At 42.7% G+C, this 21,524-nt stretch overlaps 2 protein-coding genes and 1 long non-coding RNA gene across 3 annotated transcripts in view; all 3 read left to right on the top strand.

The window, feature by feature from the left end:
• Positions 1–5,045, top strand: part of rpn1 (ribophorin I) — a 32,076-nt gene extending 27,031 nt beyond the window's left edge. The window contains exons 9-10 of the mRNA XM_043707578.1: positions 362–607; positions 4,250–5,045. Of these exons, the coding sequence (XP_043563513.1) occupies positions 362–607; positions 4,250–4,432 (429 nt within the window). The 3' untranslated portion in view covers positions 4,433–5,045. The remainder of the gene's footprint in view (positions 1–361; positions 608–4,249) is intronic.
• A 3,193-nt stretch (positions 5,046–8,238) lies between these two features.
• LOC122559187 lies at positions 8,239–9,449 on the top strand. The gene is made up of 2 exons (XR_006314356.1): positions 8,239–9,037; positions 9,280–9,449. It is a non-coding gene; the product is annotated as an uncharacterized LOC122559187 (long non-coding RNA).
• Positions 9,450–10,171: 722 nt separating this feature from the next.
• LOC122558798 (host cell factor 1-like) overlaps positions 10,172–21,524 on the top strand; it is a 117,392-nt gene continuing 106,039 nt past the window's right edge. Inside the window, exon 1 of the mRNA XM_043707576.1 lies at positions 10,172–10,369. Within this exon, the coding sequence (XP_043563511.1) occupies positions 10,210–10,369 (160 nt within the window). The 5' untranslated portion in view covers positions 10,172–10,209. The remainder of the gene's footprint in view (positions 10,370–21,524) is intronic.

Raw genomic sequence — 21,524 nt, 5'->3', positions numbered from 1 at the left:
TCCTGTGCCTGCTCCTGCTCAGTGGGCGCTCTACAAATTTACCTTCCCGTCAGGTCTCTGGTACTCGCTATCGCTCCTCCCACTCCAACTACTGCCATTCCTGAGAGTTGTCTTGGGGATATTTACTATGATAAAGGTTGTATTGTTAATTTCTAAGATTGCATCACCACACCTTAAACTTGCTGAATCAGAATTAGCTTTGTTCTCTTTAATATTCTTCCTCCTCGTTTCTAGAGCCTATGGAGACATTAAATTACAGGCAGGCCAATTTGAAGCGCACAGTTTTTATTTTAAACATTGCAAGCAACGTTTCTTTCTTTTGTTTTATTTCTCACTTGTTTCCACACTCTTGCCCATGCAGGACCCAGCTGCAGAAGCCAGAATGAAGGTGGCATCAATTACAGAGCAGGTTCTGACTTTGGTGAACAAGAGACTGGGATTGTATCGCCATTTTGAAGAAGCTGTGAATAAATACAAGCAGTCGAGGGATGTTGGCACACTGAACAGTGGCCGCAAGACCCTGGAGACAGAACATCGAGGGCTTTCTGCTGACATAAGCTCCCTGCAATCCAAGCTAAAGGCTGAAGGATCAGATCTGGCTGAGAAGGTAAGAGATTTGTGCTTCGTGTAACCTGGGATACATTACTGAAGTCACGCTTCCATCATTTAAAGGCCAGGTTCAGCACAGGGTTAGATACAGAGTAAAGCTTCCCCTTTTAAACTGCAAATAAAGCTTCTTGTATGCTGCCCCCATCAAATGCTCCCAGGACAGTTAAAGTACAGGGTTAGGTAAGAGTAAAGCTTTCCTCTCTACTATTTTAAACTGAAAGTAATGCTCCCGTGACACAGTCCTCATTCAAACACTCCCAGGAGAGGGACACAGTGGGGTCATATGCAAAGCTTTTCTACTCTTCTTTTAAAGTAGATGTAAACTAAAAGTAAAGCTCCCTCAACACTGTCTCCATCAAACCCACCCAGAACAAGACAGAATGGGACATCTACTCTTTTAACCTGAAAGTAAAGCCCTTTCCACGCTGTCCCATAACACTCCAGAGACAGGTAATTGCTAGTTTTTAATGAGCTGATTTATTAGGAAACTAAGCAACACATTTTTTTCAATCTACATTATTTCTGAAGTTAAATCCTAAAGCCCATTGAATTCATTGGGGGAGGCAAGGGAATGAAAGAAATCTACTTTGTATACTGTCTTTCACTCTTCGAAGGCTGCGGATCCCTTGTTTGGAGGACGGTTTTTCACTATGTATTCTCCAGTCCAGCTGTATTCAAAATGATTCTTAACAGGATCATATGAACATATTGAATTAAGATAGGCTGTTCAGCCACTCAAACCTACTCTGCCATTCATAATGGTTATTGCTGATCAGTTTATGTTTTGAATCCTACTTGCCCACTGATAACTTGGAATTTTGTTATGCAAGGTCTATCTATCTCTGCCTTTAAAAATACTTAATGACCCACCTCCACTGCTTTGAGGCAAAAAGTTCCAAAGAGTCTCAGTGCTGTGAGGAAAATATTCTTCTCATCTGTCCTAAAATGGCAAACCCCTATTTTGAGAGTGCACCCTAGTTCTGAACTCACCCACGAGGAACCATCCCTTTCACAATCACCATGTCAAGATTGTTCAGGATCTGGTGTACTTCAATCAAGTCATCAACTCTTCTAAACTCCAATGAAAACAAGATCAGTCTGTCCAACCTTTACTCATGAAACAATCTGCTTGTTCCAGGGATCAAGCTAGTTAATTTCCTGCCTCCAAAACATAAGTGACAAAACTACGCATAGTATTCATGATATGATCTTACCAATATCCTTTATAACCTCTTACCTGTAATGTTCAATTCCTCCTGTAATAAGGATAGTATTCCGTTAGTCTTAATTACTTGATGTACTTGCATAGTAATGTTTTGTGTGACTTTTATGTATTAGAACACAGATCGCTTTGCACATCAAACTTCAGTGGGTTATTCTCCATTTTAGTAATACTCTGCTTTCTTATTAGATTAGATTACATTACAGTGTGGATCAGGCCCTTCGGCCCAACAAGTCCACACCGACCCGCCGAAGCGCAACCCACCCATACCCCTACATTTACCCCTTACCTAACACTACGGGCAATTTAGCATGGCCAATTCACCTGACCTGCACATCTTTGGACTGTGGGAGGAAACCCACGCAGACAGGGGGAGAACGTGCAAACTCCACACAGTCAGTCGCCTGAGGCGGGAATTGAACCCAGGTCTCTGGCGCTGTGAGGCATTATTGTCACATGATACTCTTTTTCTGTCAGATGTTTGCCCACTCAACCTATCTATACTGGACTGCAATCTTGTGTCTTCATAATGTATCTTCCTACCTATCCCTGTCATCCAGCAAATGTAGGTATCATACCTTCGCTTATCTAAGTCATTAATGTAAAGTTATTTAAAAAGTGAGGGCCCAGCACAGGTTGATGGGGGACTTCTCTCTCTATCCCCTACACAATTTGTTTCTATTCTGTGCAATGATCCTTTTTTTATGTGAAACCTTGTTAGAAGCCTTCTGAAACTCTGGTAGAATATGTCCACTGGCTTCCCCTCTCCTCCACAGAGAACCGTGCTGACTCTTCCTACTTACCTTGAGTTTTTCCAGGAGCACAGTCACAATCTCTTTAATAATTCTAACATCTTCCCTACAATAGACATTAAGCTAACTGAAAACTGGCCATAGTTTCCTGTTTTCTGCCTCCCTCCCGCCTTGAATAGAGGGATTCAGTTTGCTACTTTCCAGTCTAATGGAACCTTTCCAGAGTCAAGCAAATTTTGGAAAATTAACATTGATGCATCTTTTACCTTTATATCTACCTTTTTGAAGACCCTATGGTGAAGTTATGGTCAGGACCCAGAAATTTATTAGTCTGCAGCTCCATCATTTTGCTCAGTGCCTTTTTATTAGTAATTGCAATTTCGTCAAGTACCCCTATGTTATAATATGTATCTAATTATATAATACCAAGTCTAATGTAACCTATTCCCTGGTTAGTCCCACAATATGCTGCTCTGAGAACACTCTCAAGCATTCAATGATCCATTCGTCCAGGCTACCATTAACATTTTGATTTTTCCAGTTTATATGTGAAGTCGCTCATGATTATCGCCACGCCTTTTTTACAAGCACCCAACATTTGTCTTGTGTTTGTAGTTACTGTAAGGGTCTATAGATGACTAGTGGGATCATCCTGGAATGCAGAAGTACATCCTGGTTTCTCTTTAATACAAGCCAACTCCTTAAATCACACTGTCCTCTTCCTTCTGTATGCTGATCGACGTGAGAGGAACTCATGGACTTGTCTTACTGAGAGTGAGAACTTGTCGCTTCCTTCCTTCCTTTCCCTAGGTCATTATTGCCAAACTCTACTAAATGGTTCTTTTCTGCTCAACCTGGAATTCACATTGTCTCCTATCTCCCTTCATCTTCTCTGAGCTCCCTTTCTCCATGAGAACCACCTTTTGTTCCCACTTGGGGTGTTTTGTTCCATTAATAGTTATCATCGAACATAGAAAAGTACAGCACAGAACAGGCCCTTTGGCCCACAATGTTGTGCTGAGGATTATTCCTAATCTAAAAATAACCTAACCTACGCACCCTTCAATTCACTGCTGTCCATGTGCATGTCCAGCAGTCACTTAAATGTCCCTAATGACTCTGCTTCCACTACCACCACTGGCAATGCATTCCGTGCATTCACAACTCCCTGCATAAAGAACCTAATTCTGACGTCTCCTCTATACTTTCCTCCTAATATCTTAAAACTATGACCCCTTGTACCAGTCAATCCTGCCCTGGGGAAAAGTGTCTGGCTATTAACTCCAACCAAGTCTCTCATTACCTTGTATACCTCGATCAGGTCACCTCTCTTCCTCCTCCTGTCCAGCGACAAAGGTCCGAGCTTAGCCAACCTCTCCTCATAAGGCAAGCCCTCCAGTCCAGGCAGCATCCTGGTAAACCTTTGCACCCTCTCCAAAGCCTCCGTATTTTTCCTATAATAGGGCAACCGGAACTGCACATGATATTCCAAGTGTTGGTGACTCTGGCAGGATGAGCTTGATTTTTAGGGAAAACTGATTCACTTCATACTGGTAGTGAACAGTCATTTTGCTTGATGGCTATGATGTGTTGTTGGGTGGGTGTTGTTCAGGAGAGGTGGAAGGTTTGGGCTGTGCGTAGCTCACTGGCTGATTCTCTTCCACAGGTGGCCGAGATCCAAAAACTGGATGGCCAGGTGAAGGATCTGGCGCTGAAGGCTTCTCAAGAGGCAGAACGGCTGGTGGCTGGCAAAGTGAAGAAGGACGCATACATAGACAGCGACAAACAGCTGTCCTCCAAGCGGCAAGACCTGGTGTCCAAGATTGATGTTATCCTGGACACCTTGTAGTAGCAATCAGCAAAGCCCTGTGTGCATTTGATTAATCACCTCCTCTCCTGTAAATGCAAGATCAGATGGTATTAAATCAATTGTTTCTTTTTCTTTTGATGTATAACAAGAGTCAAGTATAAATGGGTCAAGGGACAGTGACTGCTTCAGGGATTGAAGTTTTTACGGCATGTCGGAGAGATGGTTCTTTTCAATTCTCAAGCACTCTGCTCTCCTTGACCCTGACTAGTTTGAGGTGTTGATAGCAGCTGCCAAAAGAACATGGTGTTGGAAAGGGCACCAGTGGTTGGGAGGGCTGGGGAAAATATGGGTGGCTGTTGGCATGGAGCAAGATGCAATATGAGGAGCTGAGTCTGTAATCGTTTGATTTTTTAAAAAAAAATTTTTGTAACACAGATAAGAAAAGGCTGTTTTGTTTTACTGCAAATCTTTGTGGAACTTCCAAAGCTCTGCAAGGCTGTTCCTTGGGGTATGGTCTCTCCCACCCTAACTCAGCTTCCACCCTCCTACCTTTCTCCCACTCTACTCACCCAGTGTCTAAAACAAATTTTCAACACTCTTAGATTTTTTTTTAAATGGAAGGAGCAAAAATTAAAAGTACAACAAAACCAAATTTCCTGTCTCTCTGATGATTTCCATCTCTCTCACTCTTGTACTTTGGGGTGATCTGAGGGAGGATTGAGTTAGAGGTAGGAAGGAATAGTTCAAGGCATATTGAACACTGCATATGCATCAAGAAGTCTGCTTGAAGTGAGGAAGAGAGAAACATTTGAGATATCTGATAGCTGTAAAGTAGCTTTTGCAGGGAAGTGCGTGTCTAACGATCAGCTGAGGTCCATTTTAGATTTGGTAGCAGGTGTACCATCTAACACACATGATGGATGGTCAGTTGAGTACTTGCTGTCTACAAACAGTCAGTTACCATGGGAGATTGTACACGTGTGTATGTGCACATAAATACCGCAGCCAGCAGCCCTCAGCACCCAGAAAGAGTTGGGGTAGCAGAAGATGAGAAATGTGCAATTCACTTTCATAGTTTGCCTCTGTTGATTGTAGAATAGTAAGTGATACACTTCACAATTGAACTCATTTAGATTCTGTGGCATTTTGATGAAACCAGAATCCCTGCTATTTAAAAAAAAAAGCATAAGACCCATAAGAGAGAGAAGCAGAATTAGACCATTCAACCCATCAAGTCTGCTCTGCCATTTGATCGTGGCTGATCTGGCTATTTCTTTTGTGGATTCTTGCTGTGCACAATTTCCTGCTATTTCCTACATTTGTAAGTACAATTCAAAAATGCTTGGCTCCAAAAGACATCCTAAGGCACGAGGTGAATGCAAGAATTTCTATTCTTTGAAAAACCGATGGTTAAAATTGTTTTATTTTGCTGATTTCTCTCTAGCTCATTGTTGCCAGTGACATTAGATGCACACAAGTCCACAACCGAAATCCTTAGCCTATGTAATTTGTGTATAGTTAGTGTAAATGATTAGTTACTGCCATCTAGCAAAATGACTGTTCACTACCAGTGTGAAGTGCATCAGTTTTCCCTAAAGATCAAGTGTCTGAGAGTTCTACTATATTACCAAGTTCCACTATATACGAAGTCAGCTAATTGCTGGAAGTGAAGCTGTAACTGTCCTTGGCAAAGAAAAACAAATCAGCCCAGGCTCAATTGTTCCCAGGATGATGACTACAGTCAAATAGCTGGCATAAAACAAGCATAACAGTTGGGAAGACAACTGGCAGGAACGAAAACTGTTGGAAAATAAGCAGAATTATTCGATTGAAATTGTCAATTTAAATGGGACAAATGAAGAATGCAGTTAACTTTAAATTGTTCTGACCTACCATGATGGCAGTAAGAGGTTTGCGGAGCGGGATGACATTGCAAGGAATGAGTTGGTGTGTATGTGTGTGGGTGGGGGGAGGGACACGAGTTACTTGGAGGCAGAGGCTAGGGTTGAGTGAAACTCTTGACTGTTCCATCAAACACTCGTCAGGTACTTGTCACCTTTACCTGGGAATGATTGAAAAGTACCTCCATTCCTACTGTTTCCAGGTAAGAAATTGAATGCCTCTGACTGCTTCTTGATTATGCCACATCTTCTAATTGATCACATTTGGCCATAGTCCCAAGTAATAAACAGTGACAGTGTACAGGCCAAAAATAACACATGGATTTTTAAAATGTGAAAAATACTGTGGATGCTGGAAATCTAAAATGTAAGCAGAAAGTGCTGGATATATTAAGCAGTTCAGGCTGCGTTTATGGATAGAAAAATAGGAAACCGTTGCTTTGAAAGTAAAAATGGCATGTAGGTACTTGGTAGTGCAATCAATTAAATATAAAAATTTGTTTGTTTATTAATCATTTTAGAGTCAAAACTTATTTCTGACTTGAGAATAATGGATTCCTTGTGTTTCTGATCTCACTGCTGGATGCATTTACCAATTAGACCACTAGAGAGAGCCCTTGAAGTATTTTCACATCCGTTGTCCTAAGATTCGAACCAGCTCCTGGATTTTTAATGCTCAGAATTGTCAGACATTTAAATTTGATTATTTCCTAGTTTGTGTACATACCAGATAAAGCTGAGTTAAAGGGCTAAGTTGGTACATAATCACTCTTGTTTTCAAATCCCTCTGTGGTCTCGTACTATAGAGTCATGGCCTTTGGCCCAAACTGGTCCATACCAACCAAAATATCCACCTACGCTAACTCTATTTCCCTGCACTTGGCCCATATCCTTCTCAACCTTTCCTATCTATGTATTTATCCAAATGGCTTTTAAATATTGTTAATGTACCCACTTCAAGTTCTGCCGGTAACTCATTCCAACTCACTACCAAAGAAGTTGACCCTTGGGTTGCCTTTTATTCTTTCCCCTCTCACCTTAAACTGATGCCCTCTAGTCTGCTATTCCCCAGTCCTGGGAAAAAGACTGTGCATTCACCCTATCCATGCCTCTCATGATCTTGTACACCTCTACAAAATGCCCCCCTCAGTCTCCTACACTCTAAAGAATCCTAGCTGCTTGTCTTCTCTCTATAAATCAATCATTGAATCCTGGCAACATCCTTGTAAATTTCTTTATGGTTTAATAACTTCCTTCCTAAAGCAAGGTGATCAAACACATTACTCCAAATGCGGCCTCACCAACATCTTGTGCAACTGCAACATAACTTCCCAACTTCTATACTCGATGCCCTGACTGATGAAGGCCAGTGTGCCAAAAACCACCTTCACTGCTCTGTCTACCTGTGAGTCCACTTACAGAGAACCGTGTATCTGAACTCCAAAGTCCCTCTGTTCCACTACACTCCTTAAGACCCTACCGTTCACCACAAAACTCCTATTTTGATTTGACTTTCCAAAATGCACAACTTCGCAATTATCTATATTAAACACCATTTGCCATTTCTCAGCCCATTTCCCCAGCTGGCCAAGGTCCTGCTGCAATTTCTGATAGTCATAGAGATGTATAGCATGGAAACAGACCCTTTGGTCCAACCCATCTATGCCGACCAGATATCCCAACCCAATCTAGTCCCACCTGCCACCACCTGGCCCATATCTCAGATTCTTCTCAAGTAACTTATCCACTACAGATATTAAGCTCACTAGTCTATAGTTCCCAGGTTTTTCTTTGCAGCCCTTCCTGAAAAGGCCACAATATTTGTTACTCTTCAGTCTTCCGGGACCTCAACTGACCAGATATCCCAACCCAATCTAGTCCCACCTGCCAGCACCTGGCCCATATCTCAGATTCTTCTCAAGTAACTTATCCACTACAGATATTAAGCTCACTGGTCTATAGTTCCCAGGTTTTTCTTTGCAGCCCTTCCTGAAAAGGCCACAATATTTGTTACTCTTCAGTCTTCCGGGACCTCAACTGGTCTAATACTGGTGCAGAAATGTCAGCCAGGGCCCCTGAAATTCCTTCTCCAGTCTCTTGCAGTGTTCTTGCACATATCTGGTCAGGAGACCAGCAGATTTATCCACCTTCATACATTCTAATATGTCCAACACCACCTCTACTGTGACATAGAGTGCCCTTAAGATGTGACCGCTAACTTCCCCAAGTCTTCATGTCTTTCTCCACGGTAAACACAAGTGAAATATTCATTGACGACCTCTCCCATCTCCTGCGGTACTCCATATACATGTTCCCTTTGGTGTGTCAAATACGAGTGTGTTTAAAAGGATGTGTCCCTATATGGGTTTAGGATTGTTCCTCCTATTTGTATGCTGTCCAATATTTATCATTCAAACATCACAAAAACAATACTCAAAAGAAAAGTCTTTTTACTTATGCATCACATTTAGCAACTAATGCATTCCAAACTGCTTAGTAAACAATGTAAGTGTTGGACGTGGAGTCACTGCTGTAATGTTGGTGATGCAAAACCCAATCGCCCTCTGCAAGCTCCTGGGGCAAGTGACAACTAACTAATTTCCTGATGCTGATTGAAGGATAAATACTGACAAGAACATTTGCACTGTTCTTCAATATAGCACCTTGGGATCTTTGTCCATTCAAACGATTGGGCCTCGTCTGACTGATCTCATTCGAAAGACAGCACCTCTGAGTACCGCAGGTAATGCACTAGAAGTGTCAGCTTTGATTTTTGTTTTCGTTCCTGGATTCGGATTTGAACTCATGACCTTCTGACTCAGGACAAGTATTGGATATTTATTACGTTTTGTGAGATCATACCGCCTTCAAACTGGTGACCACGCCTCGTTATAATTATAACTACATTATGGAAAGATACTTCACTGAGTTGAAAGCATTTTAGCACCGGACACCAGCATTTATATGTTTCTTTCCCCCCCCAAGTGAACAGATATATACCATTCCGACTGGTCAAGTTCAGCCGAGTGTCTCAACTGGACCCAAGAATGAGCTGACTAACTCCTACGCCTGATTGCAAAAGAAGCATTTGTCTGGTTAATACGTATTAAACTGTGTAAATTCCCACGTAAATAAATCTTTCTTTTAAAAAAAAAGCCAAATCATTTTAAACAAATGTTTTGTTTAACATTAAGGTCTTCTTGTGGCCAGCCTTTTTATAGGTGGCTAATGTATTAGCCTATTCTATCAAGGAATATTTTCACTGGAACGTGTACTTAGTAGAGCCGTCTTTAAAACTTTATTTCTGCTTAAATTATTTGGAGTTTAATATATATATATATATATATACTGCTGTCTTTCCCTATTTGGTATTTCGATCATCCGGGGATTCGTCACTTGTCTTTCGGTGTCTGCAGAAATTGCCTGTCACTGAATTATTGTTCAATTCGTGTTATTTTCACAATATGACTGGGCTTATAAAATCTACAACTTAGAAGAACATTATTTTTCACCCACGTGAGACCAACAACCACCTCCAAAAAAAGACAGAAATCCTCCCAACCCCACCCTGGGGGGAAGACCTATCTGACATCCGGGCATTCCACCGTACCAACCCCGCCACTGTTTAGTTGTCCGGAATGTTTGCCGGCGGAGAAAAAAGGAACCTGCCAAAAGAAAGTGAACGCTGCCTCAATAAGGCTTTTAAACTCATACGAAAATGTTTATTTTTAATTTAAGAGAAAGAAATAAGGACAGGGGATTCGACCGGAATAGTTCCCCGGGCGAAGTGTTGCAGGCGGACGATTAGGGCAGCCCTGATCGTGGGTCTTTGTCAGTGGGGAAGGGTCCTGCGCTGACAACATCCGGGCTCCGTTCTTCTTCGCCCGCCGCCTTTTCGGGGAAAGCGGCGCCAAGATGGCGGCTCCCATACTGAAATGGAAGCGCGTAACCAACTCGAGCGGGCCGGTCCCCCGGCCTCGCCACGGCCATCGCGCCGTCTCTATCAAAGAGCTGATGGTTGTTTTCGGCGGGGGCAACGAAGGGATCGTGGACGAGCTGCACGTTTACAATTCAGGTAGATACAAATAAATGACGATATAGCCCGTGATGTGTTTTCTTCTCGTAACTCGCGTCTGCCTTCAGCAGCTCCTCTCCCTCCCCACCCCCACCTTCCGGACAACAGACGTGGGAGGAGGAGGAGGAGGAGGGGCGGGGGGTTTGGAAGGGGCGAGTGCGCGCGCGCGCCGGGCCATCGCTGCCAAAATGGCGGCAGCGAGGGAAGTGGTGGGAGGGAAACGGGTGAGGAAAGTGGGAAGGGTGAGAAGATGGAGAGGGGCAGAGAGACCAAAATACAGATATAATGTGTGTGAGAGAGAGAGACACACACGCACACACACACAGACCGGGTAGCGGACTGAATGCTGCCGCTCTGCCCCTCCCCCGGGGGTCCGCCTCAAAATGGCTGCCGCGCGCCCGCTCTCCCGTCCGGAGCGCGCCTTTTGGCGCCAAATCTCTCCCCTCACGCACTCAAGTAATAACAATTATTATGACTGTTTACTTCTGGGAAGAAAATAATATCCGTCTCCCTGTAAATTCTCGCGTGTTTAATAAACACATCCTGAGGTAAATGTCGGCGAATTTCGACCTGAGGCGATCCCGTGAATTGCATTCCCGCCCCCCCGGCTTCATCTAAAGGAAAATAAACTGCCCGCTTTGGTGTCTACTACACGACAATTTGTTTTCAGTCCGTGCAATGTTGTGAATTTAAAATTGCAGCAATATCGAGAATTGGTATTTGTTGCACATCTCTGCACAGGTTTTTTCCTTCTTGTTTGCCCCATTCTCAGGATTTTCACGGTAGAGGGAAGCCTAAGGGGTTGGATGTGTTCATTAAATTATTGAGAAATGTCAAACCCTCTTTTCCGCCGGTTCCGTTTGTGAAGGGAACTCGACATGGCGGCGCCCGGTCGATCAGTGTCTTGATTTTATCTCGGTGTGAGGCGGTTCTCCAATGTTTTTAACGAATAAAAGAAACCCGACCCCGTTTTGTTTACCTCGCCACCTTTAAAAGTTAATGTTTGCTGTGCCGAGTCTGTTTTTATTTCCCTTCCCAGTGGCAGTGTTTTTCCCTCTCTCTGTGTAATGTGTACAAACAGGGCGCCATTTCTGCTCGGTTGTCAGGGGAAGGAGCTTCTAAAGCTTCATCATGTGTCCAGGGAGGTTTTAAAAGGCATTTCAACATCCTCCTGCAATAAAGGAAGCCGGGAAAAAAAAACACACACACACAAGTTTGAAATCCAATCCTCCTTACCTTTTGAACCTTTTTAAAAAAAAATTCTGAGGCATCATTTTATCCTCCCCGCCCCCCCGAAGCGGTAGATATTAATCTCGCACTGTTTTCAGATTTTTGTTTTCGTTGAGCGAGTTCCAAAATTCATATTGCAGTTTTGTTAACGCGCGTTGGAATATTTGGTTGGTTGGTTTTGTTAAGCTAACTGCAGTCGGTGTGATATCCACAGTTGCTGAAGGGTTTTTGTTGAGTGCTCGATTTGGTTTTTCATTTCCAATTTAAAGTTGCCTCATTCGGGCTGTTGTATGATGTCTTGTGTTGTGTATGGGCTAATTCAGTTCCTCTGTGCTACCGTCTAAATATGTTTTTTAAATAGTTAGCTTAATATTCCTAGACATAAATATTATTGCATTGCTTCTGAGGATGCTCTAAATAAGAGCTTATTACTGCAAGTTGCAATTAATTTCTCATAGTCCCAGTTCATGCCAATTGATCCTTACTGTCGAAGTTACACGAACATTTGCAGTTTTTCATGAACCACTGTTTACATGGGTCTTTGGCGGCACAAAGCAATACACCAAAGTGTATTGATTTTTAAGAACGTGGCATTGATGACAGCACAAGTGAACTTGAATTGTTATTTATTTTGTATGGCTTGAGCTAGTCTGGTCAATTTATGCAGTCCCTTCTCCCTGAAACCCACATACCCTTTCCTACCAAGTGTCTGACTTTCCCTCCTACTTATATGTAGGTAATGCATTTGATTATAAAAACCTTTTATCATAGAAGTTTTAAAAGCTGGGATCCAGATTAGAAGTTAAAAGTCTTGGTGAATTTTATTTCCTACCAAGTCAAATTGTGCAAGTTGTAAGGTGCTGAAACTGTGAAAGCTGAAAAGGCATTAATCCGGACCTTTCCTTGGGTTATGGAGTTGCAGTGATAATCTGCTGTTAGGTATTTTCCAAATTAGAGATGTGTAGCAGAACACAAGGTTGTTGTTGGTGTATGTAAATATCATACCCATGCTGACTTCATCCCTCTCTAGTGATATAAATAGACCAGGAAAGCGGTTCTGCTGAGCTAATATGAGTAGCTAGGGAATAAATTTAAAAAGCAAAACCAAAAAGGTTGTAATGAACCACAAGGTAATTGGCACATGGTCGACAACTACTAAAGAGGTAAATGCTTGGGAGAAACAAGTTTGAATTCATGATGTCTTGGCACCATTACTGTGGAAAGAGGGAGCAGTTCCAATGCAATGGGCTCCACCTGAAATATACTGGGACCAGAGTCTTGGCGAATTGCGTGGATAGGGTTCTTAACTAAACAATGGGTGGAATCAGTTGCTTGGAAAATTATGGAGAAAGTTAAAGGTGCGGTTGGGGGGGGGCTCCGCAGAGCTTATTAGTTTCCAGAACAGGTAATATGACAGAGAGTTTGAAAAAGCTCAGGAATGTAACTTCAGGTATGGCAGATAAGGAAGGGGACAGTCAACACAGGACTGAAGGTGTTGTACTTAATCTACACTGCATACAAAGCAAGGCAAATGAGCTTTTAGTGCAGATTGAAATTGATGGGTACGATTATGGGCATCAGAGATGTGGCTGCAAGGGAATCAGGACTGAGAACTAACTATCCAAGAGTACATGTCCCATCGAAAGGACAGACAAAGGGATGGGGTTGCCTTGCTAGTAAGAAATTTATTTTGATAGCATGTAGTGACATAGAGTTGGAAGGCACAGAATCTGTGTGCATAGAGTTGAGGAGCTTCAAAAGAAAAAAATGTTCTCTTTGGGAGTTGTGTGTAGGTCTCCCAGCAGTAGTCAGGATGTGGAGCAGGAAATAGAAAAGGCATGTAAGAAATGCACTATTACAATCATCATATGGTGTTAGAGGCAAAGTATTGGCATGGATAGAGGATTGGCTGACTGGCAGAAGGCAGAGAGTAGGGATAAAAGGGTCTTTTGCATGATGGCAGCCGTTGATGAGAGGAGTTCTGCAGGGGTCAATGTTGGAACCACAACTATTCACATTATAAATTTAAGGGTCTAGAGGAAGGACTGACAGCTTTTTTGCGACGTTTGCAGATGATACAAGGGTAGCTGGGGGAACAGATTGTAATAAGGAGGAGGCTGCAGAAGAACTTGAACTGGCTCAGAGAGTGGGCAAAGAAGTGAAAGATGGAATCAAGTGTAGGAAAGTGTGAGGCTGTGCACTTTGGTAGGAAGAATAGAAGCGTAGATTATTTGCGAAATGGGGGGAAAGGCTTTAGAAAACTGGAGCTTATTCCTGTTCAGGATTTTCTTAAACTGGCAGTTAAAGCAAGTGCAATATCAGCATTCATTTCAAGAGAGCTAGAATACAAGAGCAGGGATATGCTGATGAGGCTATAGAAGGCTCTGCTCAGACTGCATTTGAAATACCGTGACCAGTTTTGGTCCCTGCATCTAAGGAAGAATGTACTGACGTTGCAGGGTTCCAAAGGAGCCCTACAAGAAAGATTTCTGGGATAAAGGGCTTGTCACATGAGGAGTGGTTGAGAACAGTGGCTCTGTACTCTGAGTTTAGAAGGATGAGGGGGATCTCATTGTAACTTAAAGTAAACTGAGACACCTGAACATAATGGATGTGGAGAACATGTTTTCGCTAGTCAGAGAGAGTAGGCACAGCCTCAGTGAAGGGATGACTCTTTAGAACTGCAATGAGGCATTTCTTCAGCCAGAGGGTGGTGAATCTGTGGAGTTCATTACTGTAGAATGCTGTGGAGGCCAAGTCATTCTGTGTCTTTAAGAAATGAGTTCTTGATTAGTAAAGGGATCAAGGGTTACAAGGAGAATGGGGTTGAGAAACATCAGCCATGATCAAATGGTGAACCAGACTAGATGGGTTGGATGGTCTAATTCTCCTTCTTTCTCTTAGTGTCCTTGATTGCTTTCTGAAGCTGGACAAGACCATATGTAATGTGCCTGTATTCTTTTTGACCACGATCACCTTCCTCTTCTGTAGCATCACCATCTCCATACCCTAGGGAAAGTGACCTTGCTATTCACCTTATCTATGCCTCTCCTGATTTTATAAACCTTCATAAGTCAACCCCCCCCCCATGAAAAAAATCCCAGCCTATCTAGCAAATTTTTATAACTCAAGCCCTCCATTACGAGAAACATCATGGTAAATATTTTCTAAATTTAATAATATCTTTCCTGTAGCACAATGACCTAAACTGCACACGCTTCTGCAAAAGAGACCTCTCCAATATCCTATCCAAGCTCAACGTGATGTCCCAACTTTAATACTCAAAGATCTGAGTAATGAAGGCAAGCGTGTTAAACACCACCTTAACTACCCTGTCTATATGTGATGCAAATTTCAAATAATTATGTACCTGAACCTCTAGCTCTTTCTGTTCTACAGTACTCCTTGGGGTCTGACCAGTAATTGTACAAGTCCTGCCCTTGTTTCTTTTACCAAAACGCAATACCTCACATTTATCCAAATTAAACTCCGCCACCTCTTAGCTCATTGACCCAGTTGTCAAGAGCTCCTTGTAATTTTAAATAACCACCTTCACTGTCTACTAAACTTACCAACATCCCACCTATATTCTATTTCAAATAATTTATATAAATGACAAACAAAAGTGGACTCGGTACTGATCACAAGCCTCCAGTCCAAAAAACAATCTTCCACCATCCTCTTGTTTCCCACCATCAAGCCAATTTTGAATCCAGTTGGATATTTTAGAAACAGTTATCATTTTATGGCTCATGTCAACTTTTATAGCACTCTTATCAAAGGCCCTGTGGTATGTTCAGATATGTTCAACTATATTATAAGTGCAAGTTGCTGTTTGGAAGTGCAAGTTGCTGTTTGGAAGTGGCAAGGCAGGTTGATAAGGTTTTCAAATTAGTCTGTGGGATCCTTGGATTCACGTGTAGACTTCAAAAGCGATGACATTACACTGAACATTTATAACTCACTGGTTAGGCCCCAGGAGTGTTACAGAGACTAAGAGAAAGTGAGGACTGCAGATGCTAGAGAGTCGGAGTCGAAACATGTGGGGCTGGAAAAGCACAGCAGGTCATGGAGCATCCAAGGAGCTGGTGAGTCAACATTTTGGCAGTAAGCCCTTCATCAGGAATGTGAGGGGAGAAGGGGGCTGAGAGATAAATAGAAGGGTGGGGTTGGGGATGGGTGAAGGTAGCTGGGAAAGTGATAGGTGGCTGCAGTTGGGGGATGATTGTGATAGGTTGGTGGGGAGAGTGGAACAGATAGGTAGGACAGGTCAAGAAGCTGGTGCCGGGTTGGATCTGGGATGAGGTAGTGGAAGGGGAGATTTGGAAACTAGTGAAGTCGACGTTGATGCTGTATGGTTGAAGGGTGCCAAGACGGAAGATGAGGTGTTCTTTCTCCAGTCGTCGAGTGGCTTGGATTTGGCGGTGGAGGAGGCCCAGAACTTGCAGGAGGAGGTGGAACAGTTCATCAACTTCACTAACACCTTCCCTGACCTTAAGTTAACCTGGACCATCCCGGACACCTCCCTCCCCTTCCTGGACCTCTCTGTCTCCATCTCCTGTGACCGCTTCACACTATTTCAAACCCACTGACTCCCACAACTACCTGGACTACATCACCTCCCTTACAATCCCTTACATTCAATGCCTCCACTGTATCTGATCCCAGGAGGGCTGAAAATGTGTTGCTGGGAAAGCGCAGCAGGTCAGGCAGCATCCAGGGAACAGGAGAATCGAGGTTTCGGGCATAAGCCCTTCTTCAGAAAGGGCTTATGCCTGATCCCAGGAGGAGCAGTTTCACTCAGACACCCCAGCTGGCCTCCTATTTCTAGGATTCCCCTCCCACGTGATTAGCCATGCTCTCCAGTGCAATTCCTCCATTTCCCACACCTCTGCCCTTGATCTCTTTCCCCCTCCAACAGCAACAAGGATAGAGCCCCTGGTCCTCACCTTCTGCCCCACTAATCTCCAGATAGAGCGTAATATCCTTCACCATTTCTACCACCGACAATCAGACCACACCACCAGAGACATATTTTCTTCCCCTACCCTATCTGCGTTCCACAGAGACCATTTCCTCTGTAACTCCCTCATTAGGTCCATGTTCCCCACCAACTCACTCTTCACACCTGGTACCTTCCCTTGCCGCCACAAGAGGTGTAAAACTTGCATCCACACCTCCCTCCTCACCTCTGTCTGCGGCCCCAAAGGATCTTTTCACTCCCGGCAGAGATTTTCCTGAGCTTCCTCATTTACTGTGTCTGTTGCTTTCAATGTGGTTTCTCTATATTGGGGGACAGAACACCAACTCGTGGTGCATACAGGGAACATCTCTGGTCACACTCGCTCAACAACCTCACCACCCTGTAGCTTAGGGTGAATCCAAGCCACCTGACAACTGGAGGAAGAACACCTCATCTTCCAACTTTGGGTCCTTCAATCACATGGCATCTATGTCAACTTCACTACTTTCCAAATCTCCTCACCTCATCTCAGATCCAACCCTCCAACTCAGCACCACCCTCTTGACCTGTCCCACCTGTGCATCTTCCTTCCCACCTATCATAATTGCACCCCGCCCCACCTGCATCCACCTATCACCTTCCCAGCTACCTTCTTCCCACCCACCCCATTCTCCTATTTATTTCTCAGCCCCCTTCTCCTCTGCCTGTCCAATCCCCACATTGCTGATGAAGGTCTTGTGTCTGAATCGTCGATTCTTCTGCACCTCGGATGCTGTCTGTGCTTTTTCAGCGACTTTTTTTTTACTCCAGAGTATTAAATTCAATTCTGCAGTCCCCAATTTTGGAAGGGAGTAGATCAAAGAAACTAATTTGCTCTTTCTGGAGAAGAAAAGGTTAAGGAAGGATTTGACAGAATTTCAAAATTATGAGCAGTGTTGACAGAGGATGAACTAGTGATAAATACTCCTGCCAATATAGAAAGATACAGATAAATTAATTGGCAATGGAGCCAGAGGGAGAATTAGTATTTACACTGCAGTTGTGATCTGAAATACGTTTTCATTTAAAGCATTTTGGAAGAAGATTCATTAATAATATTCAGAAGGGAACAAGTAGATCCTTGAATAAGGAAAATTTACTAAGTGGAAAGAGCAGGAGTGAAGTGGGATGCTAGGATAGCTCTTTTATAGAGAAAACAGGCATTATGTTTCGAATGAATACTCACTGTGGTAAGATCTTATGATCAATAGAGGAATGACGCAGTATGAGGCGTGATGGTGTATTTTCAAGCTGAGTTCAGCTTGCTTCATTACAATAATGAACTGAAAACAGTGGCAGTAGACTCTCACCAAGTTGTCTTGCAATTCCTATACAGGTCTTTTTGTTGACAATGATGCTTGGAACTTAATGCAGGCATTTTCTGGAAATGTTGATATTTTCATGTTATGGCTCATACCCTTTTGAAATTTGAGATCAAGACTGAAAGAGAAATGTTGCTGAAGGCTCTTGTCTTGTATTCCTCAGAGCAAATGCAAGAATGTCAAATTTCAAATGATCACAACAATTGTCCCACAGTGATAAGATTGCTGATTGGTCTCTGCGAACAAAAGGATTGTATTTAAGCTTTGCACTTCTAAAAAATATGCCGGAGCTTGTGGAGTCTGTCATTCCTCATTACGTTCTCCATGGCAACACCTCTGCTTATCATCATTCGCTTGCCAACTAATCAGCACTCTTGCTCCCTGTGATGCACGTGATTGTTTGAAATTTGGCATTCTTGTTCTGGTCCTGATGAGTAAAGACCAAAAGCTTCTACATCTCATTTTTGGCAATATTTAATTATTGCACTACGAGTTCCAATATGTAGGCCAACCATTTTGTTTTTAGTTACATTTTCTTCAATCAGCAGAGCCTCCTAGAAATATAAAGTTAACTTGTAACAGCCCTGTCAGATTGCCATGTGCTTTTGTTTTGCCTCCCCCACCACCACCCCAGTTATAAATATCAGCGTAGCAATTGCTAAGAATTTTTACCTGTACAAGTTTCAACGCTGTAATTGTATTACCTTGCTGCATTGTCTCCTTGTGATTTACCATCGAATAACTCCCATGAACAATTTCAAAACCCAGGGTGCAATGTTATTTTGTTTACATTAAAATTTGTTCTTAAGTCCAATTTTAAACTTTCCTGCATCTCTGCTTGTTTTATCAGTTTACCCTGTCCCAAATCTGTTGCTGGCCCTTTTAAATTGTGAAGTTGTCTATTTACTTTAACTCCTCAGTCCTGAAGAAGGGCTTATGCCCGAAACATCGATTCTCCTGCTTTTTAGATGCTGCCTGACCTGCGCTTTTCCAGCAACACATTTTTCAGCTCTGATCTCCAGCATCTGCAGTCTTCACTTTCTCCTATTTACTTTTACCCCATCTTGCTAAGTTTCATCTTTTCCTCTTCTAGTCACTTTGTTACACTTTCATTATAATTGTTTTTTTTTTAATGACGACAGCTTATCATTTTAAGAAGTGTGAATTTCAGATTGGAGTCCCCTCCCCGGTTCGCTGAGGGTTTGGTGAAAGGATGAGACATGGTGGGGGAAAGACAGCGGAAAGTATCCCAAATACCCTATTCTTCACCTTTGAACCACGACTAATGGTATGGTTGTTAGTAACACTTGATGTTTTTGAGTTCAAGCCCAACCCCAGAGACTTGACATGAAATCTAGGCTGACACTTCACTATTCCGTTGAGAAGTGCTGCACTATTGAAGGTACTGCATTTCAAATTGACGAGTGTGCTGAAAATCAAACCTCAGGAGTCATTGTTAAGCTTTTGAAGAGTGTGCAAAATCCCTCAATTTACCGTCTTTTAGGCCCAGGTTGACTGAAAGCATGGGCCAGGTTTGTGTACTTGACAGGAATAATTATTTATTACAAGTAAATAGATTCCAGCTACAGAGAAACTAGTATGAACCATTGACATATATCTTGACTAGTTAAAACACACTAACTTGCTTTTCAAGCTCCCCTTATACTTGCATGTACACATGTGCACAATCAGAAACATAAAGCAAGTATGATGGGCAGAGAAACAGAAACTGGGGAGGCAGTTGGAATGGTTTCTGTTCACATAGTTTGCTGATATGGTCCTTTTGGCTTGTCAGTAAATGCTGCTTCCTGATTCTCCTTCCTTAAATACATGCACATGAGTGCAGACATTTTTGGCTGGTTCACATACAAAACTCCTGGCCTACTGGTTAAAAGCCAAAGCTTACAACAACTGATGGCAAAATAAATTGGCTTTCTTCAAGTTTAAGGTTGTCTTTACTGCAGAGAAAAGCAATTGCTGCTCCCCTTATGGAGTTCTGATGGCTTCTCCTAAACACTCCCAACCCTAAGTTGCTCACTGGGAGGCAATCACGTAGTTGTTGGCAGGTGAAAGACCTTTGTCATTGGTAACTAGCTCTGTTTGTACTTGGCTCCAGCTTCTCTGCAGACTACCTCCACTATATGACCTCTCTTCCCCACCCCCACCCCACCCCACCCACTCACACAACTTAAGTGTCAGATGACTTTTAAAATGTGCAACAATCCTTCAAAAGATGTAAGTGTTCTTTTCCCATTTCAATCCACGATCAAAAATACAGAAAAATAAGAAATAGACATTACACTGTTCACAGAGACATGAAGATTTCTATAATTGCCATTTCAAAGAAGAGCAGGAAGATTCTACGTAGTGCTATGTCTAATTTTTACCCCTCTGCCAAAACCTCAAAAACACATTGCATTTTCAAATTGGTATGTAAGAGATTTAAACATCACCTTTGTTTGCCACTGTTTAAGTTCTGTAATTTGTGTAATTACAGCAGTTGTTGCACTTCAGTAGGTATTTCAGTGCTTGGAAAGTGCTAAGGGGATTCCAGATGTTATAAAAAGCACTACAGCAATGCACATTTTTTTATCTTAATAGTTTAAGCTCAGTATCCTACTTTCCCTAACTAGGGATTTGTATGTTGTTCCTTCTCTGGATTAAGTCAATGACCCATTTATTGGCTGCCCTAACTTGCAAAGGCCACTTCAGAGGCCATTGTGAACCAACCGTGAACAGAACATAGTTGTGTCATCTGTAGGCCAAACAGTCTAGGGCTATCAAGGTTTTTTTTTGCTTGAAGATTATTGTTGAAACTGTCAGGGGTTTTAATAGCAGTCCAGCTTGTTCTGTGGTTATTGTCCAGGTGACAGTGACCAATTTATCGAAATCAGAAGCTGAGTGGCCCAGGCAGAATCCAAGCTAAGTATCTATGTGCAGCTTATTACTATGTATGTGTCACTTGATAGTGTTACTGTTGATCAAGAATAAATTTAATGTATTGCAGTGATTGGCTAGATGGAAGTTTTCCTGCTTATTATGGACAGGATATATCTGAACCATTTGCCATATTGTTGGGTAGATGCTAGTGTTGTTACTGTACTGGAATGGCTAGGCTAGAGCAGAAACTGGTTCTAGAGTGCGTACAGGTGAGGAAGTTGTCAGGGCCAATATGTCATTGTCATAGAGATGTACAGCACGGAAACAGACCCTTTGGTCCAACTCGTCCATGCCGACCCAATCTAGTCCCACCTGCCAGCACCAGGCCCATATCCCTCCAAACCCTTCCTATTCATATACCTATCCAGATGCCTTTTAAATGTTGCAGTTGTACTAGCCTCCACCACTTCCTCTGGTAACTCATTCCATACAGGTACTACCTTCTGAGTGAAAAAGTTGCCGTTTAGGTCTCTTTTACATCTTCCCCCTCTCACCGTAAACCTATGCCCTCTAGTTCTGGTCTCCCCACCCCAGAGGAAAGACTTGGTCTTTTTACCCTATCTATGCCCCTAATGATTATATAAACCTCTACAAGATCACCCCTCAGCCCCCAAAGCTCCAGGGAAAACAGACTTGCCTATTCAACTTCTCCCTATAGCTC

The sequence above is a fragment of the Chiloscyllium plagiosum genome, chromosome 18 (genome assembly GCF_004010195.1).
Source record: "Chiloscyllium plagiosum isolate BGI_BamShark_2017 chromosome 18, ASM401019v2, whole genome shotgun sequence".
NCBI lineage: Eukaryota > Metazoa > Chordata > Chondrichthyes > Orectolobiformes > Hemiscylliidae > Chiloscyllium > Chiloscyllium plagiosum.
The sequence above is the reverse complement of the archived record's forward strand: the minus strand, read 5'-3'. Positions and strand labels throughout refer to the sequence as shown.